Raw genomic sequence first — 20246 nt, forward strand, 5'->3', positions numbered from 1 at the left:
GTGTTAAATTCTTATTAGGGAAATGTGTGCTCACTACCACTCTGGCCATCCTGTCGTCCTGTGCCACCGGGGAGCCAGCTCCGAGAGGCAGAGCCAGTCGCACGGCTCCTTCCAGCCCCGCACGGGCGTCCCTACAGGATTCTCCCTTTCTCATCTGTGAGGTGGCAGGCAGTCCTCATGGGAGTGCTTTCTGGGGCGAGGCCCATGCTCAATGTGTCCATAGTGTCTACATTACCCTCAGACACACGTATAAAAGTAGGTACTTTTAGAAACACTGTTTCACATTGAGAAAACTGAGGCCCAGAGAGGTGAAGGATTGTCAAGGATCTCGCAGGTGGGGGCCGCGGCTGGGGCCCAGCCCGGGCAGGACCACAGGAGATGGCCCGTCTTTGGCTTCTCCCAGCTCACGGTTGTGTGGCCTTGGCTTCTGGGTCGATGTGGGGCCGTCGCTGGCCATTTGCTGCTGGGCCTTGTGTGTTCAGTCCGTGTGTGAACATCAGAGGTGAGGGCAGAGGTCATGCCCTTTACAAAGCAAGATGTTGTGGAAATGGGGGCTCCCACTCCTAGTGCCTGGTCCTGGGGGAACATGGAAAACATGCTAACAGCCTTGCTCCATTTTGTTTGCTCTAAAGAGAACTTGAAAAAAACCCACCCCAGTGGTGTTTGGCAGACCAGATGTTGTTGTTAGAAAATTATCTGAGTAAGTAGTGCTTCTCCTCAATTCTCTTGAGCAGAACTTGCCTTTGACTATTTTGAAACACATGTTCAGCATCCATGCTGAGTCCCGTGAGGCCCGCAGAGCAATAGCACCATGTCCTCAGGTAAGCCGGGGACCTGCTGGGATGCTGTGGAGGCCACTTTCTCTCCAGCCTCTGACTCTGCCTGTGCTGCCGCTCTGGGCCCCTCCTGCTGGGTCCCCATTGCTGGGGGTCCACTGTCATATCTCGGGCTTGGGCTCTGCAGTGCTTTGTTCCTCAACAGAACCCCTTCTTGTGTTTCTGAAAGCCCCATGTTTTCCTGAGGGTCCGGGGTACAAACCCTGCCTGACAGAGGACAGTCCCTGGGGCTCAGAGCCCACCCCAGGCGCCCGGCTGAGGGCCCAGGGCTCCTCCTCCTGCATGTCAGCTTTCCAGCCCCTTCCAGGCACCTGATGACAAAAGCAAAGCATGTCAGGACCTGACAGCTGGGCCCTGAAGGGGTCACTGGAGGGTTTGAGGGCAGGTGAACTTGTGGGGGGGTGATCGTGCTGCTCCCAGGCCCACAACCCTGGGACCCCTGCTGTTGCCATCATGCTGGGCCCGGGGTGCAGGACCAGGAGGACTCACAGGGCTCATGCCCTCCCCATGTGCCCCAAACATCCCCATGCATCTCAGAAGCCCCTTCCAGAAGGCCCCCGCCCAGTGTGGGGCTGGGTGGGAAACTAGTCATCATCTGGGGCTCAGGAGGTGGGTCCTGCTTTTGCCCTTAGTGCCCCCACTCCTCCCCTGTCATTGTTTAATACCAGCTGGACATGGGGGCTGGGCTGCACTGTGCCCCAGGGCCTTGGTCCTGCTGTCAGCCTTGTGGTGCTAGGGGAACATGGTGGGCACATGTGGGGCCTGGGACCCTGCCCCGCTGGTCGGCCCTGCTGTGAGCCTGTGTCCCATGGCTTGTTTGGAATGAAGGGTTGTCTTTTCCGACTTGGGTTTTGCACAGTGACTCAGAAGCTCTGTACCGACCTGGTGATGCTAAGACAAGGCTGAGTGTGGCCCACACGTGTGCACCCACAGGACCGCTTGGCTTGGGTTCAGTATCAGTCAAACACTGCCGGGCGTTGGCGGGGACACCCAGTGACGGGCCTGGCGGTGATGCCTGTGAGGGAAGTCAGTGATCTCTGGATCCAGGTCACCTGCTCACGTCTGACTGTTGGGCCCTGGGAATTCCTGCAGGGGCTGACCTTTTCCTGCCTTCCTGTATGAAGAGATGGGAAGTGATAGGAAAACAAGCAGAAATTAGGGATTCATGCAGAAAAGTGGCTTCAGGGAAGAGCTGAGGCCCTGTAAACCCAGAGCCATCATCAATTTCCAGAAACAAGACTGGCTGTGGTTGGAAGCGTTCTCTGAGGTCTTGAATCATCAAATAAATACTTAAATATGATGATCCGCATGCATTAAGCTGGGCAGCCGAGAAGACAAAGAGTAATGTCACTGTGGGGGAATCGCCATGTTATTGAGTTTACCCTCGGTACTTCATTCATCTGAAATTCTGGTGACTTGGTATTTCCCTGCATTTGCCACGTGCGTGATTGCCCTAAATTATTTAAAATCAGGGCCGGTGAGGGCAGACACAGCTGTGTCCCCAAACGTGTTTAGGTGACGGCGTCAGGAAAGTGTTTGCTGAGGACTCATCAGCACGGACCTAATGGTGTGCGTTCCTGTGTGAGTGTGTGTGTGTATAAATACATTTAAACTCCAAGTGCAAGTTTCATTGGTCCATTTGTCTGGGGGTGGCTAGAATTTAGTGACTAAGTGAAAGTAAGCTGCACATATGCAAATAATTTGGACATGATTGAAAACTAAACTGATTTATTTATTCTGCCTACAAATGTGGAAACTTCTAGGACTTATTTTGGCATTCTGTCTTGAAAATAGTTCATGCAAGAAATAGTGTCACCTGTACAGAAATGCAAAAAAGGAGACAAAGGCAAACAGACAGGCCCTGCCCCTTTCTGGGCCCTGGCAGAGTGGCTTCTAAGGGAAAGGAGCAGAAGGTAGTGTCATCCTGCCACCTGCCTTTCCTGGGACAACATGCCTGGTGCTCAAAGACTTGCCCCTGGCATGGCCTTGCAGGAGACCCAGGTACCGCAGGAGAGGGCGTATAGATCACTATGCGCCCCTGCCCCGGCTCAGCAAAGCTGAGCAGGAGAAGGACTGTCTATCACTGCCCAGAAAATGCAATGAGAATGCAGGTTTGCCAGGCAAACTCTCTACCCAGCTCCCCATACACCTGTCGCCACTCTGGGAAACTTACAGATGAGCAGCATGTGTGAGACTCACCAGTTGGTGATTCTAATTAGTATTAGAAAACAGAAAAAAAATACATAGATGAATGTGGCTATACTCGCTCTTTTCAAATCGATTTATCATTGGTCCTTAGGTTGGAGGCAGGCTTCCCGAGTCTTTAGCCCGAGCCGACGCGGCGACAGGTGTGTTTGCCCTGCAGGCGGGCTCTGCCAAGAGAACTGGGGGAGGGGGCGCTGGACTCTCCAGAGAGACGTGGGAAGGGGTGGGCCTGGACCGCGCACCTTGCCACAGCCCTTTGCTGGGCCTCAGCAGTCGCACGAAGACCTTCACTCCAAGTCATTTGCCTCCTCACATTTTATTTTTGCCAACCTCAGAAAGTCGCAGGCGGAATCCTGTTTCTGCCAGAGAGCAGACGTGTTCACTGTGTTCTTCCTAATCTATTAAATAGGTTGGGGACAGACAGTCCCCGTGCCCATGGGCACAAGGGGACAGCCCCATTGTTGGTGTCATGCCAGTGGGTTTCAACCCCGGGCAAGTTCACTATGGATTCAGTGTGACCAAAGAAATGGCAGTAGAACATTCTTGGGGTGAAAGGGTTATACCCAACTTTATTCCCACGGTGGCAGGTCAGTCACTAGAATCCTGTTCACTCAGAGCGAGTCTGCAGGCAGCAAGCAGGCCTCTGCCTCTGGGCCTCTGTCCTTGGTGCTGCCACTGCTCCAGCCTCTGCTCTGCTCTCCTTCCGCCTGCAGCCATGCCGTGTCGCCAGAGCACTGGGCAGGGCTCTCTATATAGAGTCAGTAATGACGCATTGCCCACCCGTGTGTAGTGAGCTAGCTGACCAGGGCCAGGGGAGGATCCTGGCCCAGGAGCCTTCCCTTTATCCACAGTTGTGCTCCTGACTCCCTGGGCCTATTAACAGAACCCAGCCGTTTCCAGGAGCCTGGAAAAGGGGGGACATCGCCATCTGTGTAAACCTTCTCAGGCCTGGGTTCTCTTCTGAAACACATGCCTTTTGGAACTTTGAACAGACTTGAACTATTTACTTTGCACATGGAGATTTTAGGATGTTTTCATGTATATTAGATTATTCCATCTGAGCCTCGATGGAGCCCTGAGAACTGAACTAGGCCTGGCGTGTTGATCTGCCTTTTCACGTTGTTGGTGGAGATCACAACACCACACCACCGCCTAGTCCCATTTCAGGCTCACGACGCACCCAGGGTTTACAGGGCTCATCTCGCTTGTTCTTTATGGCAGGTGAGACAAATTCGTGCATCAGGCTTGGGGCCTTGGACTCCAGCCCACGTTCACATGGATCGAGGGCTAAGAAGCTCCGCTTTCTGCCTTTGCTGCATCTGTGCTGTGTGTATATGAGGAAACAGACTCAGAGGTCACGCGGCTTGTCTGAGGTCAGGGGTCGCCCATGGAGAAGCTGGGTTCCAGAGCTGGCTGCTGGCATTGTGGGGTGTGCTCAGTGAGGGCCTGGGGTAGGGGCTGGGAGGCTGTGGGCACAGAGGCGGGGTCCTCAGTAGGCACCCGAGCGGGGCATGAGCTGGGTCCTCAGTGCTGAGCATTGACGGGACCGCGTGGGTTCCGGAGCCGCCGACGGGCCCCTGGGAGGTGTGGGTGAGCACACAGCTGTCCGAACGGCTTTTTTAACCTGTGGAGTGGGGTCTCTAGCTGCCGCAGGACAGTCACACGTGGGCTGCTTTTATGAGAACGTGGACGGTGTGCCGAGCCCTCTTGGAAGTGTTCACGTAATCAGCAAATCATTGAGGCAACAACTCAGCTGGTCGGTTTCCTCTACTGTGAGCTCAGAACGAGAAGACCTGAAACTGTTACGACGGCGAGGGATCCAGGGGAGCATCACGTGGGCCGGCTGTGGGGGGCGCAGACGAGCTGGGCGCACTGGCCTCGCCAGAGGTGCCTCGGGATGATTGCAAAACGGTGACAAGTATTTCCCTTTACACCAGTGACCGTTCTTGATGAGAAGAGGACGTGAGATTTACCTGGTGCTGGAGAAAGACAAAAATAAATGTATTAGCTAGAAAACAAGAAACAACAATTCCACATTGTCAGGCCCTGGTGGCTTCCCGGAGCCTGTGCTTCAGGCCTCCTCGCATCTGTCCTCGCTCTGTCCCATCTCCATGCCAGAAAGGCCTGTCCCCCAGCTGAGCTGGGGCACTGTGGCCCTGGACACCAGGGGCCATGCCCGCCTCGGGCTCCCGCGTGCTCTCTGGCTCAGCGGGAGTCCTGATTTTCATGTCCTAAACGCTCAGCAAAGACCCTTTGATGGGGACGCTGGGGAGGAATGAGGTGATGGTTTAACCTTAAGGTTCTTAAGAGTGGATGATTGTCATGCGATTTCCCCAGTGGACATTTTTCCTGAAGGAGGGCTTCCCAGGAGCTCAGCCGCGGTGCTGGCAGGCAGGAGGGAGGCGTGCTCCTTGGGGGCCAGCATTTTGGGTTGGGTCCTGGCCGTCAAATGTTCCTGGGTTACCTGCTTCCTCACACTGCATAGCTGGAAAAGGGAAAATGCAGTTGAGCACTTGGGCGCACCACCTCGCGGAGTCGCCCCGGAGGGAAGCTCTGCCCTCCTGGGTCTGCTGGCGTGTCTGAGAGGCACGGCCGGGAGAGAGGTTTTCCTTGACACCAGATTCTCTGCTCCCGCCTCCCAGCTTGACGAGCCCTTTGGTCGGCCCGCATGGTGTGGTGGAAGCTCAGGGGCAGGTGAACTTGCCGGCCTGCGTATCTCATCCTGCTTCTGAAGCAGACCTACTTGGAGGTCCCTGGAAGCTCCCACCAGGAAGTTCCTTTGGGCCTGCCTGCCATTCCCTGAGAAGGGTCACCATGCTCCTTTGGAGAAAACTGCTCTCCATCCACAATAGTCCTTGTTTTTTTAAAGTGATCCTGCAAGAGTTACAGCGTTTTTCTCCACAGCCTGGGAGCCCTGGCGTTGCAGATGTTCTGGGTGGTTTGTTGAGCTGTATGTTCATGGCATCATTATAGGTCATTGACTGCACTGGACCCTCCTCCCGTGGCTGCAGTAATTCCTGACCGTTGCCGACCCTGCTGCAGTGCTGATGCTAGTGACGGTCCCTGAGGCCTTAGGGCTTTTTCTAAAGAAGAGACGATGGGTGGCTTCGGTCTTAAGCATAATCTCTTCAGCACTAGTGATCAGCCAGGTTTGTGATGGAGAAACAAACTGTGGTCAGATCATCTGTCTGGCAGCCACAGCTGGACAAGCGCTGCAGCAGTGAGCACGTCCTTTTCCACAAAGAGACAAACGAACAAGGCATCGGCAGGGCTCAGGAGCAGGACCAGTGTGGAAGGCCCAGCGGACAGCATTCATGGCCGGCTACTCTTATCTGAGACTCCCGGTCACTTGAGCAGAGAGCAGACAGTTACATTTGGGCCACACTGCCCAGAGGAACAGTCCACAGGGCTTAGAAACTCATGAACTGTAAGAACGCACCGTTCCAATATGACTGGAATGGGAGGCAGGCTTTTCAGCATGAGAGCCGGGTGAGAGGAGGTGCCGCCTTGCAGAGCGCGGTGCTGCTGTAAGTCAAGGAGGCGAGCAGCCGGGGTGGTGGGGGTTTGCCCGAGCGCTCTGTAGGAAGGTCTTGGGGTGAGAAAGGGCGCAGGAGCAGACTGGAGGGCTGGGGAAGGTCAGAACTGGCCTTCTGGTCCCAGAGGGTGGGGAGCGCAGAGAAAGGGCCCTGGCCCCACAGAGGGGTCTCCTGCGGCCCCCTGAAGGCTTCTGGGACCACATGGGGCTCCGTGGATAGGAGTAGAGTGAGCAGTGAGTGGGCTTCTGCTTTTTCCTTCTGCCTCATTCTTCCCACATCAAGCAAAACACAGGCATGGAACAGGAGAGAGGAGGAAAAGAACACTCTGGAAAAATCTCGTAGGAACTGGTGAGGGAAAATTGGGTGTTTGCACGACTCCCAGGGTGCACTCTTTCTGCTGGGGCATCAGTCCAGCATGATCCACATTCACAGTCAGAGCTACGATGGCTGGGAGGGGTTTCCTGTTCACGTGGATGAAGAGGAGACACTGGGCTGCAAGATGGCTTTGTAAAGAAGAGACTCCCCGGTCCTCTAATCTAGAACGTGCTGCGATGGAATGATCTCTACCTGTGCTGCTGAGCAGCTCACATGTGGCTAGTGCGACCGAGGGATGGAATTTTAGATATCATTTAATTTTAATTTAAGTGGCCACCTACTGTATAGCGTGAAGGAAGGCTCTAGATTGAGGGCTGTCGGATCTGTTCTTTACTCAGCTGTTTGAAAATAGAAGGCCTAATCCCTTAGCATTTCCTGGTTGGGATAAAAGAGTGTTTGTGTGGGAACAGGGGTGTTCTAGCCTGGGAACAGGGGTGTTCTAGCTATGAGCACCCTGGGCAGCTTCAGGATGTGCTGAAGTTAGGATCCCTCTCAAGGCTGTTACGGAGCTGGCACGCCAGCGTCCTCTGTTGCAGCGAGGCCACACTCACCGTCCCAGTAGGGGCCCTTTCCGTCTAAGGAACAGACACTCCCTCAGGGGCAGGATAAACGGGCTCATTGATGGAATTCAGGAGAACCTCAAAATACAACTGTGGGAATCAGTCCTCATGCAGTGCCGGCTGCCCTCACCTCCCCACCCCTCCCGCCCCTCCAAACCCCTGCTGCTGTCCCCCAAGCCCCCACCTGCTCTGTCCTTAGCTGTGTTCGTGCAGGCTCCTGCCCGAGTCTGTCACTGGCTTGGCTTTTCGGCTGTGTCCCGCTCATGTTACATGCTCGCAGCAGGTGGGAAGCTGGACGCGCAGGCAAGCGGGCACCCAGATGGGCTTTACTCAGCTCGGGGTCTGTAAAGCCACCTAGCCACCCAGTGTAGACGGCCCTCCCTCGTGATTCCACCCTTGGCCCCTCGCGCAGGGAATCCTGTTGGCTGTGCGCTGTTGAAAATGCCTTGGCTGGTAAATGTTGCTCAGTAGCCTGTGAGACATCAGTTCGAGTAAGCTCGTAGCTGTCCTTGTGCGGCGCACGTGCAGTGAAGGGAGCCTCCAGGGCCTGCTCTCCTCCTGTGTCAGCGTCCGAGCGTCTGCCTAGGTGTTCAGTTCATTCTGGTGCCTTCGTCCTGGCAGTTTGCCACCCTTGTTCCCATCCAACATGTCTTTGCCTGGTATAGCCTTTCTGTTGTTGAATGAAAAATCATTGATGCGTTGACTTCTGAGACTATTCGTGGTGGCAGGCAGCCACCCAATTCTAGTTTTTCAATATTTGACAAAGAAGGGGTGTTTCCTGACACAGTACATTTTTGGGGAACTGAGTCTCTGGGAGGTCCTCAGTGATTCAGAACGCTGTGCCCTGTGAAGGTGAGCGCGGGCCCTGCCCCTGTGGATGAAGCGGGTCACTCCTGCAGGGCTGCGCTCCGGGCAGGTGGGCTGTGGCTGCGCTTCCAGTGCCATGTGGCCGAACGTTCCTGTCGTGCTGCTCATCCGGGTTTGGATAAAGGAGAGTTTGGAGTGAGGCTGCAGTGGGCGGGTCATGAGGGTGAGTGGGGTCTCCTGTAAGAGTGAAGGGCGACAGTGCGGTGGCTCGGCGGTGGCTCGGGGTGCTGGACTCGGAGTGTCTGCGGTGAGATACACCTGAACTAAGTGCCTGGTGAGTCCCCAGAGATGCCAAGGCCATAGTGTTTGTGGGTCCCTGCTGTGAGTCAGGTTCTGGAAGCATCTCCACTGAGCCCCATGATGCCCAGGTGGTCTGCCAGCCTCCAAGAAGCCGCAGCTTGTCCAGGGGACTAGCCAAATCTGTCTTGCAGCCTGGATTGGGTCCCAGCTCTGTTTGCTTCCGGAACAACCAGACATTGACCTGCTGTGCCCTGAGCTGCCTTCGTGCAAGCATCTGGTTAGGAGGGTTGTTTGATTTGGGGTTTCTTGATTGCGTTTCATCCATCGATTTTTTATGATGTGAATGTATTGTGCATGCATTCACCATTATGGTTCCAGAAACTCACACACCCACACTACACGGGTATCTGGTCAATACTTTCCCTAGTTTCTTCCTTCTCTGGGTTCCAGAAACTCACACACCCACACTACACGGGTATCTGGTCAATACTTTCCCTAGTTTCTTCCTTCTCTGGGCAAAGCCTTGGCCACTGAGGGGCTGGTGGTGGGGGGGACAGGCGCGTGCAAGCTCACACTCACGGGGCCGTTCTCACACGTGTCTACCCTCAGGTAAGCTTCTCTTACACACAGGGAGGCTGTGGCCCAGTGGGGTGACCACCGGCTCACGGCCACATGCCCTGACCCGTGAAGTCCAGGCCTGGACTCTAGAGCCCTCTGACTCAACATGGGCCTTCACACTGGCTCCTGAAATGATGCCAGCAAACCAAACAGGCAGGAAGGCAGAGTTTCACATGTGTATCAGATTGTGATCCTGCTGTGCCCGGGCCATGGCAGCTGTGTTGGGGGCTGGGCTGACTTGGGGATCTGTCTGCGGAGCTGGCAGATAGTGAGATGGGGCTCTGGACCAGCTGGTGACCTGATCTGGTGACTTGACCTTTCCACTTCCTCCCTGTAAGGTAGGGTTGTGGTGACGCCAACCTTGTGGGTGTCTGTGCAGACCAGGGAGAAGAGATGGGTGTGTACTCAGCACGTGCTGGCAGCCGCACACCGCAAACCTGCTGGCCCTGCCTGGGCTCCCTCACAGCCTTGCCAGCTCCCTTCTGTGACAGAGGGTGTGCCAGCTTCCAGGGGTAGCCTGGGCCTGGTGGCCGAGGAGGGCTTTGCAGAAGCAGAGCCAGCAGGCAGCCAGCGACCTGCCTCAGGCAGGACCCCAGGGTCAGGCAGGCCAGTGCCAGCTCTGGGGAGACCTTGGCCGCACAGCGCCCCTGGCGTCTGTTCAGAGGCTGCTGTGCTGGGAAGCAGCCGCTCCTTTTTTCACCCTAAGGAGGATGCAGAATGCTTCGACAAAGATTCTGATTGGAAAAAGTTGGGAGCGACACCTGGAATAGTTAAACTGGTCTGCAGGCTGCTGAGATCATGCGGAAGGGGCAGCAGTAGGCATGTCAGCAGTGTCATAGGAGTGGGTGCTTTCGTTTTAAGATGTGTGCATTGTTTTGGAATAACGCTTGTAGAGAGCTTTGCTCCTGCTTCTCCACGGAGGTCCTGGGTAGGGGGGCACACTTGCTGAGGCCTGGCCTCCCACCCACAGGCCCTTTGCAGCCCGGCCTGTTGCCCCAGTGCCCACAGTTCCTGGGCCAGATGCGGATCTGTGGCGGAGCGCTGAGCAGGGCGGTTGGGCTCTGCCACAGCAGTAACCTCTGGAAAGAGGGATGGCTGCTGCTAGCAGGTAGAATGGCCATTGCTTCTAAAGGGAGCTAGCCCTTAGGTGTGACAGTGGCCCCCTGGACCGCTGGTGAGCAACCTGCCTGTGTGCGGGCCCACCCTCAAGCCATTGACTGTGTGACTGCGAGCCAGGCTTTTCCGTTATGTGTTGTTTAAAGTTTGCTGCTGGAGTTTGCTCCTGGCTCTGTTACCCCAGGTCCCTTATCCAGAGGGGTTCCCAGTAGGAAGCAGACAAGAACAGCTTCTTGAGCATCACGTGGCAACCAGAAGCAGGAAGCGGATTGTCTGAGATTTGCACTGTGGGCAGATGGCGTGTGGCTCCCCCGGCCAGGGTGGCCTGGCACCCGCCTTGAGCCTCTGGGCAGTGTGTTGTGCAGCCTGGGGCCTGGCCAGAAGCAGCAGACAACGACTGGGGTGGGGGCTGCCCTCTTGAGGAAATTGGATGTGCAGGAAAACACCGGGGTCCTCCTGGGCTCTGGGTCACCTGGGCACATCTCGAACGAGGTTCTCCTGTGATTTGCCGGCAGGTCAGAGACACTGAGCACAGCTCTCAGGGGACAGCATGGGGTTCCTCCCTGAAGAGTGGTCGACTTCAGGGCCCCGCCCTCTGAGCAGCCCATTGCGTTGACGGGGCTACGCCTGCCTGCATTCCATAGGTTTGAGCAAGTGCCTGCAGCTCAGGGGAAGGCGCAGGCGCAGGTGCCTCCTCAGCCGGCAGAGTCTGTGCAGAGCTGCTGGGTCAGGCCCTGAGGGCGGTCCGGGCTGTGGGAGGGCCTCCTGGGCCCCTGACAGCAACCGGGTAGGGCACAGCCCCAACCTTACATTGAGTAGAGTAAAGCTAATTCTGTTTCTAAAATACAAAAATAATCAGAAATGGAGGCTGTTTTATTTTTTCCCAGCTCCCCAGGGAACACCTTTTGGAAGCCGTCTAGATCACCGTTTCATTCTTGGCAGGAATAACCAAATATTGAATGTCAAGGGAAATTAGAGCAAATAGTTCCAGATAGTCTGATGTAGGCAGGCAGGCCTGGTGAGCAACTTTAGCCATTAATCAGTGTTTTGTCAATTTATCTGCTACCGAGAATCTCTCAGGCTCAGGTCAAAAACCCATTTCCTGTGCCCCCCCCCCCCAACTGCCCCTACCCCAGGAAGGTCGTCTTCAGGTGTGTGACAAGCACCCACTTCATTGTCCCCAAGCAGGTTGGGAAATATCACTGAGGTGTGTTGCTGAATGCCTGTGTTCAAGGAAAAAGAGCCAGAAATGATCAGATAAATGCTAAGTCCTAAAAAAACAGCGAGGCATCTCCTAAATGCCAGCCAGCACTGTGGCCCTGATCCCAGGCAGCCATGCGAGGATCTGAGGCCTCTGGAAATGTCGTGACCTTTAGAAGCCAAGTGTCAGAGCCCAGCTGGCCCTCAGCATTCAAACGGAGACAACAGCCAGTGAAGCAGGGGAAGCAGAGCAGGAGCTGGGCCCTGGCGCTCCAGGCGGCTGTCGGGCGGGGACCCCACACCGGGCCGGGAATGACGGGTGCTCCACGGGATGCCAGCAGCAGCTGTTCCCGAGGCACACGTACCCCCAGCCCGCCGCGTGTGTGACTGGATGTGTGTCCTGCATGAGTCTTTCCCGACTGGACAGGCAGCGCTCCAGGGCAGCTGCCGGGGGCAGTCAGAGTAGGGCCGTGCGCATGCTATCCTTTCCTGCCTGGGGGCCTCGGCAGTGCTTGAGACTCCGTGTGCCTCAGTGGCCCCGTCCGTGAAACGGGGGCACTGCCAGGGGCCCCTCAGCTCTTTCCTGTGCAGCGATCAGGGCCCGCCTGCAGGTGTGCCGGCTGCTCGCGCGCTCCCGTTGCTGGCCCTTCCTTGAGGGCGAGGTCGGAGCCTGAGAAGCTGCCCCCGCCCCCGTTCAGAACGAAGGTGGCTGTAGAGGTACGACGGCCGCTTCTCCGGCCTGTGCACGCAGAACGCCACAGTGATTGTGCTGCTGGTTTCAGTGAGCACATTTCATTCAAGAAGTGAGGTGAAGCTCTGCGGGAGAGTAAACCAGACGAACAGGGGAGGGGCAGCGCTGCAGACACATGGGGGTGCCCTCCGCATGCGACGGCGACTGGCTCTTCCTGCCATGAACGTAGGGATTGTTTATTTTAGGAAACTTGTAAACAATAAAAACGTTTGAAAATGGGGAAGAAAACTCCTCCGAGCCCTCTTCTGATCATGTCGCTGCGGTCCCCAGGACCAGCTCGTGTCTCCTTCCCGCCCCTTGTCTTGTGTCTTGTGTCTTGCGGCTTCCGCAGGACTGGCTTCCTGGGGACTGTAGCATTCTGCTGCTTGCGTTCTGCACGCGCACTTACTGTCACCATCGTCTGCATTGCAAGGAAACCCCTCCCAAGGGGCCAATGGCAGTGGAAGTCTCACTGGACAGCCTCGTCCCAGAGATGCCCCGACGATCTCTCCGATCTTGGGCCAGCAGAGGCTTTGAGGTTAGTTGCTGACTTCGCCCCTCCGTTGAGTGAGCACAGCAGCATAGGTTTTCTGGCTCTCTGCCCCATTCGGAGGGCTTATCAGCGTTGACCACGTGTCTTCAGTGTCCCCGGGGGGGGGGGCGGGGGGCGCAGAGAAGCCGGGGCTGGGACAGGGCTGCCTCCGAGGCCTCCAAGACCTGCCCCAGCCGCTCCTGCCCACAGCTGCAGGCAGGCTGACACTGACAGCTCTCTCTGCCGTGCCCAGCCCTGCGCTCTTGCCGGAGCTCATCCAGGGTAGACTCAGGGCGCTGTGAGCCCTGCTCGGTGTCCCTAACTGCTCCCCACCAGGTTCTTCCCTCCCACGCACCCTGAAACCTTGGCTGCCCAGGACTCTCCTCTTTCCGCACCAGCAGCATTGCTTCAGTTTCTGAAGTACAGCTGTCCTTCCAGAGTCGCTCTAATCCCTCTGCTTTGCTCTGCTCCTGCTGCCACTGCCACCTCTCTCCTGACAGCTGAGTAGACTTCGGATTTCCCATCAGCCTCTCCCACGGCTTCCAGAAGGAACTTCCCAAAGTGCAAGCAGCACATGTGTGCTTAGCGTGATCCTCGTCCGAGTTATGGGGTCACATGAATGTGACCTGACCCCCTGCCTGGTGAGAGGTAACTGCTTCGTGTGGCGCAAAGTGAAGGGTTGGGGCTGGGGGAGAGATGGGGGTACGATTTGAATGGCCTGGCTCTTTCTAGAAATGTCTTCTGGTACATCTGCTTTCTTTTTCTTACAGCAAGGGGATGATTTAAATCCTCGTTCCGCTCTTAGCGTGCCAGGGCCCCTCTTGTCAGCAGGCACTTAGCAAGTACTTGTCATTGAATGTTTTCCCACTGAAGTCTTCTGAGGAAGAGGGTGCCAGTGTCCCTGCCATCCATTCAGGCAGGTCAGGTGTGTCTGGGTGGTGCAGGGTCAGCATCTCAGTACAGGGTGGGATGGACCCTGAAAGGGGCATGTGGGCAGAGGGCAGTGGCGAGGCAGGGGCGGTCCCCCTGGCTGCGCACAGAGCAGGGACCTAGCATCCCAGTACTGGAATCTGCGGGTGGCCACAGGCTCCTGGGCGGTATGCTGCCAGCTTGCGGACCCACAGCCCCTCTCCGCAGCCCTGCCACGCCTCTCTGTCTGCAGGTTGGTGTCACCTCCGTGACTGCAGAAGGCCAGGGTGCACCACTGACATGACCCAGCCCTGCTCTGCTACTGTGGCTTGATGGTGGGGAACCCTGCCTGACCCTCAACCCACAGGTCAGGGGGAGCTGCCCTCTGGGGTTCGCCTCTGCTGGGGGAATGCAGGGCGACATGTCTAATATGGGGTTTTCAGGAAGGAACCCCAAGGTCTTGCAAAGTGTTTACAAAGATTCACTAGAAACACTGGTTAGAGGAAGGCAGTCCCTCGAGTCTGAAAGCCAGGGGAGTCCCATAATTAAAAAATAACATACATATACATGAAACTAAATTCTAAGGAGTTTCCTATTACTGTTTGGATGGAACTGAAGTTGGAAATATTCTTTTCCTGCTGAAGGGCCTGCATGGGGCTTTGCTTTGAGCACTAGTGGGCTGGCTTTAAGGGGACTGACCACCCAAAGTCCGCATGAAGCACAGCCTCCTTGGCTTCTGAAGCTTACCTCTCCTACCCCTATTCCAAAAAAAGAAAACGGACAACAAAGAAACAGTTATCTTCCCTGCCTCCTCAACCCCACTCCTGCCGTAGGACTTCTCATTGTGGAGAATTGGGGTGTCCCTGAATCGCATACATTATTTGACCTGACACGTTGTTCTGGCAGGATGCTGGTATTTGCTGTTCTGGAAGTAACAATACACATTTTAAGTGGGGGTGGGAGGTGCAAGCGGTCTGCAGTTTTCTGCCCCACTGGTGCCCAGGCTGCTCTGATTTCTTGGCTGGGGCTCGTGGTCAAGGCCGGCCCAGCAGATTCCTTGGCTCAGTGGAGGGCCGCGTCAGCCTCGGTCGCAGCAGCGGCTCTCAAAGGCCTTTGCGTCATGCCTCAAACAAACAACACATGCTGAAAGGGCTTGTGTTCTCGCCGAGGAGGGGCCGCTGGGGCACTTTGTTTACTGCGAGGCTGGGCCTGGGGGCCTGGGGCCTCACCGTGATTGCCAGGGACCGCCCAGGCGCTGCTGGGGCTGTGGCCAGGGCCCAGGGCTCTGCACCCAGCACTGCCTGCGCCCACCCCGGGCCACTGTACATATGGGCCCCACCCGCTGTGGGGGAGTGCAACCTTCCTGCCGGCAGGGCAGTGGGGACAGCCAGGGGCTCTGCTGTCCCAGCAAAGGTTCAGTCTCCATGTGGGTGTGGCCACTTGCAGGAGGAGGCCTGGGTTCAGAGCCCTCTGGGCTCTCGGGACTCAGGCCCCTTTTCTGGAAGGTGCTGGACATCTTCAATCTTCCTTACAGTATTTAAAGTGTGCAGACTTGGAAGAGCAAAATAAAAAGCACCCACTTAGATGTCCCCAGTGCCGCCCCTCCACCTGCCAACTGGTACTGCGAAGAAGAGATTAACCTAAATTAAGAAGATAATTGTCCCGTGTTAATTGTAGGTTGTCCTGTAAAGCTGTTTTCGGTTGTGAGGTCTAAGCAGCAGGCCGGCTCCAGGCCCTACTGTGGCTTGCTGAGCACTGGCACCCTCCGAGCCGGAGTTCTGGAGAGGAGCTGTCCTCCTCCCGAAGTCCCTCTGTCCCGCCAGGCTCCTGTCCCACAGAAGATGCCCCTCCCAAAGGCTGCGATGCTCCCTAAAACACTGGCGACATAAGCTGTCAGCTGGCTGTTTCCAGCTCGCCCGCTCGGTGTCCCAGCTGTGGGGCTTGTGCACGCGCCAGCGTGGCCCTGCCCCCAGCCCTGCCCTCCGCCCTGGCCTGGGCCTGCTCTGGCAGGCTGGTCACGACCTAAGACCTCATTTCCTTGCCACGGTTCAGGTTTTCTCGTCATGTCCCTCGGCACTGGGCAAGGCCCAAGATAAAAATGTGTTGCACTGGGCCCTTCAGCTGATCCTACCAGGGTTCCCTTTGTTAGGAACTCAGGTTTCAAGAGAAATGTGAGGTCAGCCCTGTCCTGTCACACCAGCAGGTGGAAACAGGGTCCCCTCTGAGTTGATTTTTTCCTTTTTAAAAAATCAGTTTTCCTGTTGGCTGGCTCAGTCACTCTCAGTCACTACCGAATAAACCTCAACCCTGTCCTCCCTGTGTATAGACAGATGCTGAATGAATGATATAAACCCCGCCTCCCACTCCGGGGCAGCGCAGAAACAGCAGTGACCGGGGTGGCGTGTTGGGGGCTCGGTGGTGTTGGGTGCGCTGCCCTCCACTGCTGCAGCTTGGCCTGCCTGCCGTCTGCACACTGTGAGGGTGGCTCCTCCCAGTCCTGTGCCCCCAGACACTCTGTGTGATACCGAAGGCCCCTGGGTTTGTTGGCTCTACCGACCACCCGCCCTTCACACTCAAGTCTCCTTCAGCAGCATGAAGTGGACTGTCATTCTGCCGGGCGTCCTGGTCCTCGTGCCCGGGTCGCTGTGCCGGGCGTTCCGGTCCTCGTGCCCGGGTCTCCTGCCACCCGTTGGGAAGGCCCTCCACACACTCTGTTCAACAAACTAGATAAAATAGTTGTATTTTTTGTTCCCGGGGGACTCCTGCCTCAGAGCAGGGGAAGCAGGGCCTCCTTCCCAGGTCCCGGTGCGGAGGGCCGACTGGGCAGCTGCCCTTTGCTCAGCTTACCTTCATCCCATCGCCAGTGCTGCCTCCTTGCCTTGAAATTCAAGTGTCCTCTCTTCATGTCCTGTGGCAAAGTGCTGAGCCTGCATGGGACTCAGGAAAGGCTTGGCGAGGGAAGAAGGAAAAAGACACCATTTAAAACACTGCAGTCAGCTTACTTTGTCCGGAAACACACAAACAGGTACATGTTACAACACAAGAAGGTTATAGGCAAAAATTGTTCCTCTGAAATTACAACTTGTCTGAGCCAAAAACTGACGTATCCTTTGTAGTGAATACTTACCAAAAAAACAGAGCAACACCAAAAATCCTTCCCTCCCTCAGGGACATAAAAGTGTATATTTTCTCCTGTAACTGTTAATATTTTGTCTGTCCTATTTAAGCCTGATTCTTGTGGATGGTACGACATAGGGCTCAGTTCATTTTCTTCTCCCATCTGGTAACTGTAATGCCTGAAACTTTGCACCCTTCCCAGGGAAGCCACACTGCCCGCTTCGTTGTGTATCAGGCCCGGTCTGTCTCTGACCTGCCTGCTGTGCTCAGCTGAACGCGAGCCCGTCCCCGGCTGGCACGGCGCTGTCCCGCACGGTCCCCCTCTTGTGAGTGTTCCAGCTCTTCTGGGCACGACTCCTCCAGAGAAGTATAGGTATACTGCAGGTTCCAGTACTGGGAGCTTCCCTTTGCATCCTTATCTTCCCGCTGACAGGATCTTCAGTGCCTTTCAGTAGATGTTCACCATTCTCTCCAATGAAGACCTTGTGTTATGTTAGATTTATTCTTTGGTAGAGCTTGGGTTTTTCTTCCTATTGAAGACACATCTTTCTAAAAATTTGGTTTTCTGTTGCTAGCATATGGAAATAAAATTGATATTTATTTTATTTTTATATCCAATCACTTTCCTAAAATCATTACTTTTAAAAGTTTTTCTAGGTCTCTTTGGGGTTTCTAAGACGCAGAACATTACCTGTGGTGGTGACAATTTTGCTTCTTTCTCCTTACAACTGTATTTATCTTCCTTGTCTTACTCCTGTGCTTGTTAAGGGACCTAGATGGGCTCCAAACAGGAGCAGAAATCATTGCTCCCTGCTGTGGTCCTTGACCTTGAAGGGAAGGCCAAGGACATGCCCAATGTAAGAGTGATGGTTGCGGTAGGTTTTTGTATTCCCCTTATCTGACTGAGTTCATAGGTGAATGTGTTTTAGTAGCTAAGTGCTTTCTCTGCATCTACTGTGATGATTATGCGATTTTTCCCCTTTAATTTGTTAATATGTTGAGTTAACACTCAGAGATTTTCTGTTATCAAATGTCCCTTGGTTTCTTGCAGTGGATCCACCTGGCTTGTGATAAACCATTCTTATACTTGGCTGAAGCAGGTTTGATAATGTTTAAGATGTTTCCCTCTCTGTTCTTGAGTTGTATTGACCTGTAATTTCCCCCACTTTTTAAAATTTTGGTATCATTAACGTACAGTCACATGAGCAACATTGTGGTTACTAGATTCCCCCCATTATCAAGTCCCCACCACATGCCCCATTACAGTCACTGTCCATCAGCGTAGTAAGATGCTATAGAGTCACTACTTGTCTTCTCTGTGCTGTACTGCCTTCCCCGTGACCCCCCCTACACTATGTGTGCTGATTATAATGCCCTTTATTCCCCTTCTCCCTCTCTTCCCACCCAACCCTCCCCAGTCCCTTTCCCTTTGGCAACTGTTAGTCCATTCTTGGGTTCTGTGAGGCTGCTGCTGTTTTGTTCCTTCAGTTTTTGCTTTGTTCTTATGCTCCACAGATGAGTGAAATCATTTGGTACTTGTCTTTTCTCTGCCTGGCTTATTTCACTGAGCATAATACCCTCCAGCTCCACCCATGTTGTTGCAAATGGTAGGATTTGTTTTCTTCTTATGGCTGAGTAATACTCCATGGTGTATATGTACCACATCTTCTTTATCCATTCATCTAACTGATGGATACTGAGGTTGCTTCCATTTCTTGGCTATTGTAAATAGTGCAGCGATAAACATAGGGGTGCATATGTCTTTTTGAAACTGGGCTGCTGCTTTCTTAGGGTAAATTCCTAAGAGTGGAATTCCTGGGTCAAATGGTATTTCTACTTTTAGTTTTTTGAGGAACCTTCATACTGCTTTCCACAATGGTTGAACTAGTTTACATTCCCACCAGCAGTGTAGGAGGGTTCCCCTTTCTCCACATCCTCGCCAACATTTATTGTTGTTTGTCTTTTGGGTGTTGGCCATCCTAACTGGTGTGAGGTGATACTTCATTGTGGTTTTAATTTGCATTTCCCTGATGATTAGTGATGTGGAACATCTTTTCATCTGCCTATTGGCCATCTGAATTTCTTCTTTGGAGAATTGTCTGTTCATATCCTCTGCCCATTTTTTAATAGGGTTATTTGCTTTTTGGGTATTGAGGCGTGTGAGTTCTTTATATATTTTGGATGTTAATCCCTTGTCAGATCTGTCATTTATAAATATATTCTCGCGTACTGTAGGATGCCTTTTTATTCTGCTGTTGGTGTCCTTTGCTGTACAGAAGCTCTTTAGCATGATGTAATCCATTCGTTCATTTTTTATTTTGTTCTTCTTGCCCGAGGAGATGCATTCAGGAAAAAGTTGCTTATGTTTATATTCAAGAGATTTTTGCCTACGTTTTCTTCTAAGAGTTTTATGGTTTCATGACTTACATTCAGGTCTTTGATTCATTTTGAGTTTACTTTTCTGTATGGGGTTAGACAGTGATCCAGTTTCATTCTCTTGCATGTAGCTGTCCAGTTTTGCCAACACCAGCTGTTGAAGAGGCTATCATTTCCCCATTGTATGTCCATGGCTCCTTTATTGTATATTAATTGACCATATGCTTGAGTTTATATCTGGACTCTAGTCTGTTCCATTGGTCTATGGGTCTGTTCTTGTGCCAGTACCAAATTGTCTTGATTACTTTGGCTTTGTAGTAGAGCTTGAAGTTGGGGAGCAAGATCTCCCCTGCTTTATTCTTCCTTCTCAGGATTGCTTGGGCTATTCAGGGTCTTTTGTGGTTCCATATGAATTTTAGAACTATTTTCTCTAGTTCGTTCGTATTTTGATCTCTAGAATGCTGTTGGTATTTTGATAGGGATTGCGTTGAATCTGTAGAATGCTTTAGACAGAATGGCCATTTTGACAATATTAATTCTTCCTATCCATGAGCACGGGATGTGTTTCCATTTATTGGTATCTTCTTTAATTTCTCTCATGAGTGTCTTGTAGTTTTCAGAGTATAAGTCTTTCACTTCCTTGGTTAGATTTATTCCTAGGTATTTTATTCTTTTTGATGCAATTGTGAATGGAATTGTTTTCCTGATTTTATAATTTTCCCTTTTTAATGTCAAATGCTTTTTTATTCTCTGGAAGAATTTGTATAAGATTAGAATGATTGGTTCCTTCAAAAATCAGAATACTTCATCTCAGACTATTTGGGGCTCATGTTTTCTTAGTGGTTGATATCTATAGTAGTAATAGTTTGAGTTTCTAATTCTTGTAGATTAAGGTAATTTGTTAGGGATTTGCCCCTTTCATCTAAATTTTCATTTTTACAGCTGTGGAGTTGATTGGGAAATCTCTTTTAAGCACCTGCTAGATTTGTGGTTCTGTGCAATTCTTGATCAGTCTTCATTTTATTGGAT

The 20246-nt window shown here is 53.5% G+C and overlaps 1 protein-coding gene across 8 annotated transcripts in view; it reads left to right on the forward strand.

Annotated features, from left to right (window-relative positions):
- HDAC4 (histone deacetylase 4) overlaps positions 1-20246 on the forward strand; it is a 286681-nt gene that overhangs the window by 73156 nt on the left and 193279 nt on the right. Inside the window, exons 1-2 of one of the 8 annotated variants that reach the window (XM_036901199.2) lie at positions 12275-12469; positions 12636-12821. The exons of 4 other annotated variants lie outside the window; for them this stretch is intronic. Coding sequence is in view for 2 of the 4 variants with exons in the window: in XM_057503361.1 (XP_057359344.1) it covers positions 12556-12821 (266 nt within the window). In the remaining 2 variants the exon portion in view is untranslated. Of the gene's footprint in view, positions 1-12274; positions 12470-12522; positions 12822-13303; positions 13464-20246 lie in introns of those variants that run through there. 3 more of the 8 variants (XM_036901202.2, XM_057503361.1, XM_036901194.2) reach the window with 3 other exon arrangements.

This window comes from Manis pentadactyla, chromosome 6 (assembly GCF_030020395.1).
Source record: "Manis pentadactyla isolate mManPen7 chromosome 6, mManPen7.hap1, whole genome shotgun sequence".
NCBI lineage: Eukaryota > Metazoa > Chordata > Mammalia > Pholidota > Manidae > Manis > Manis pentadactyla.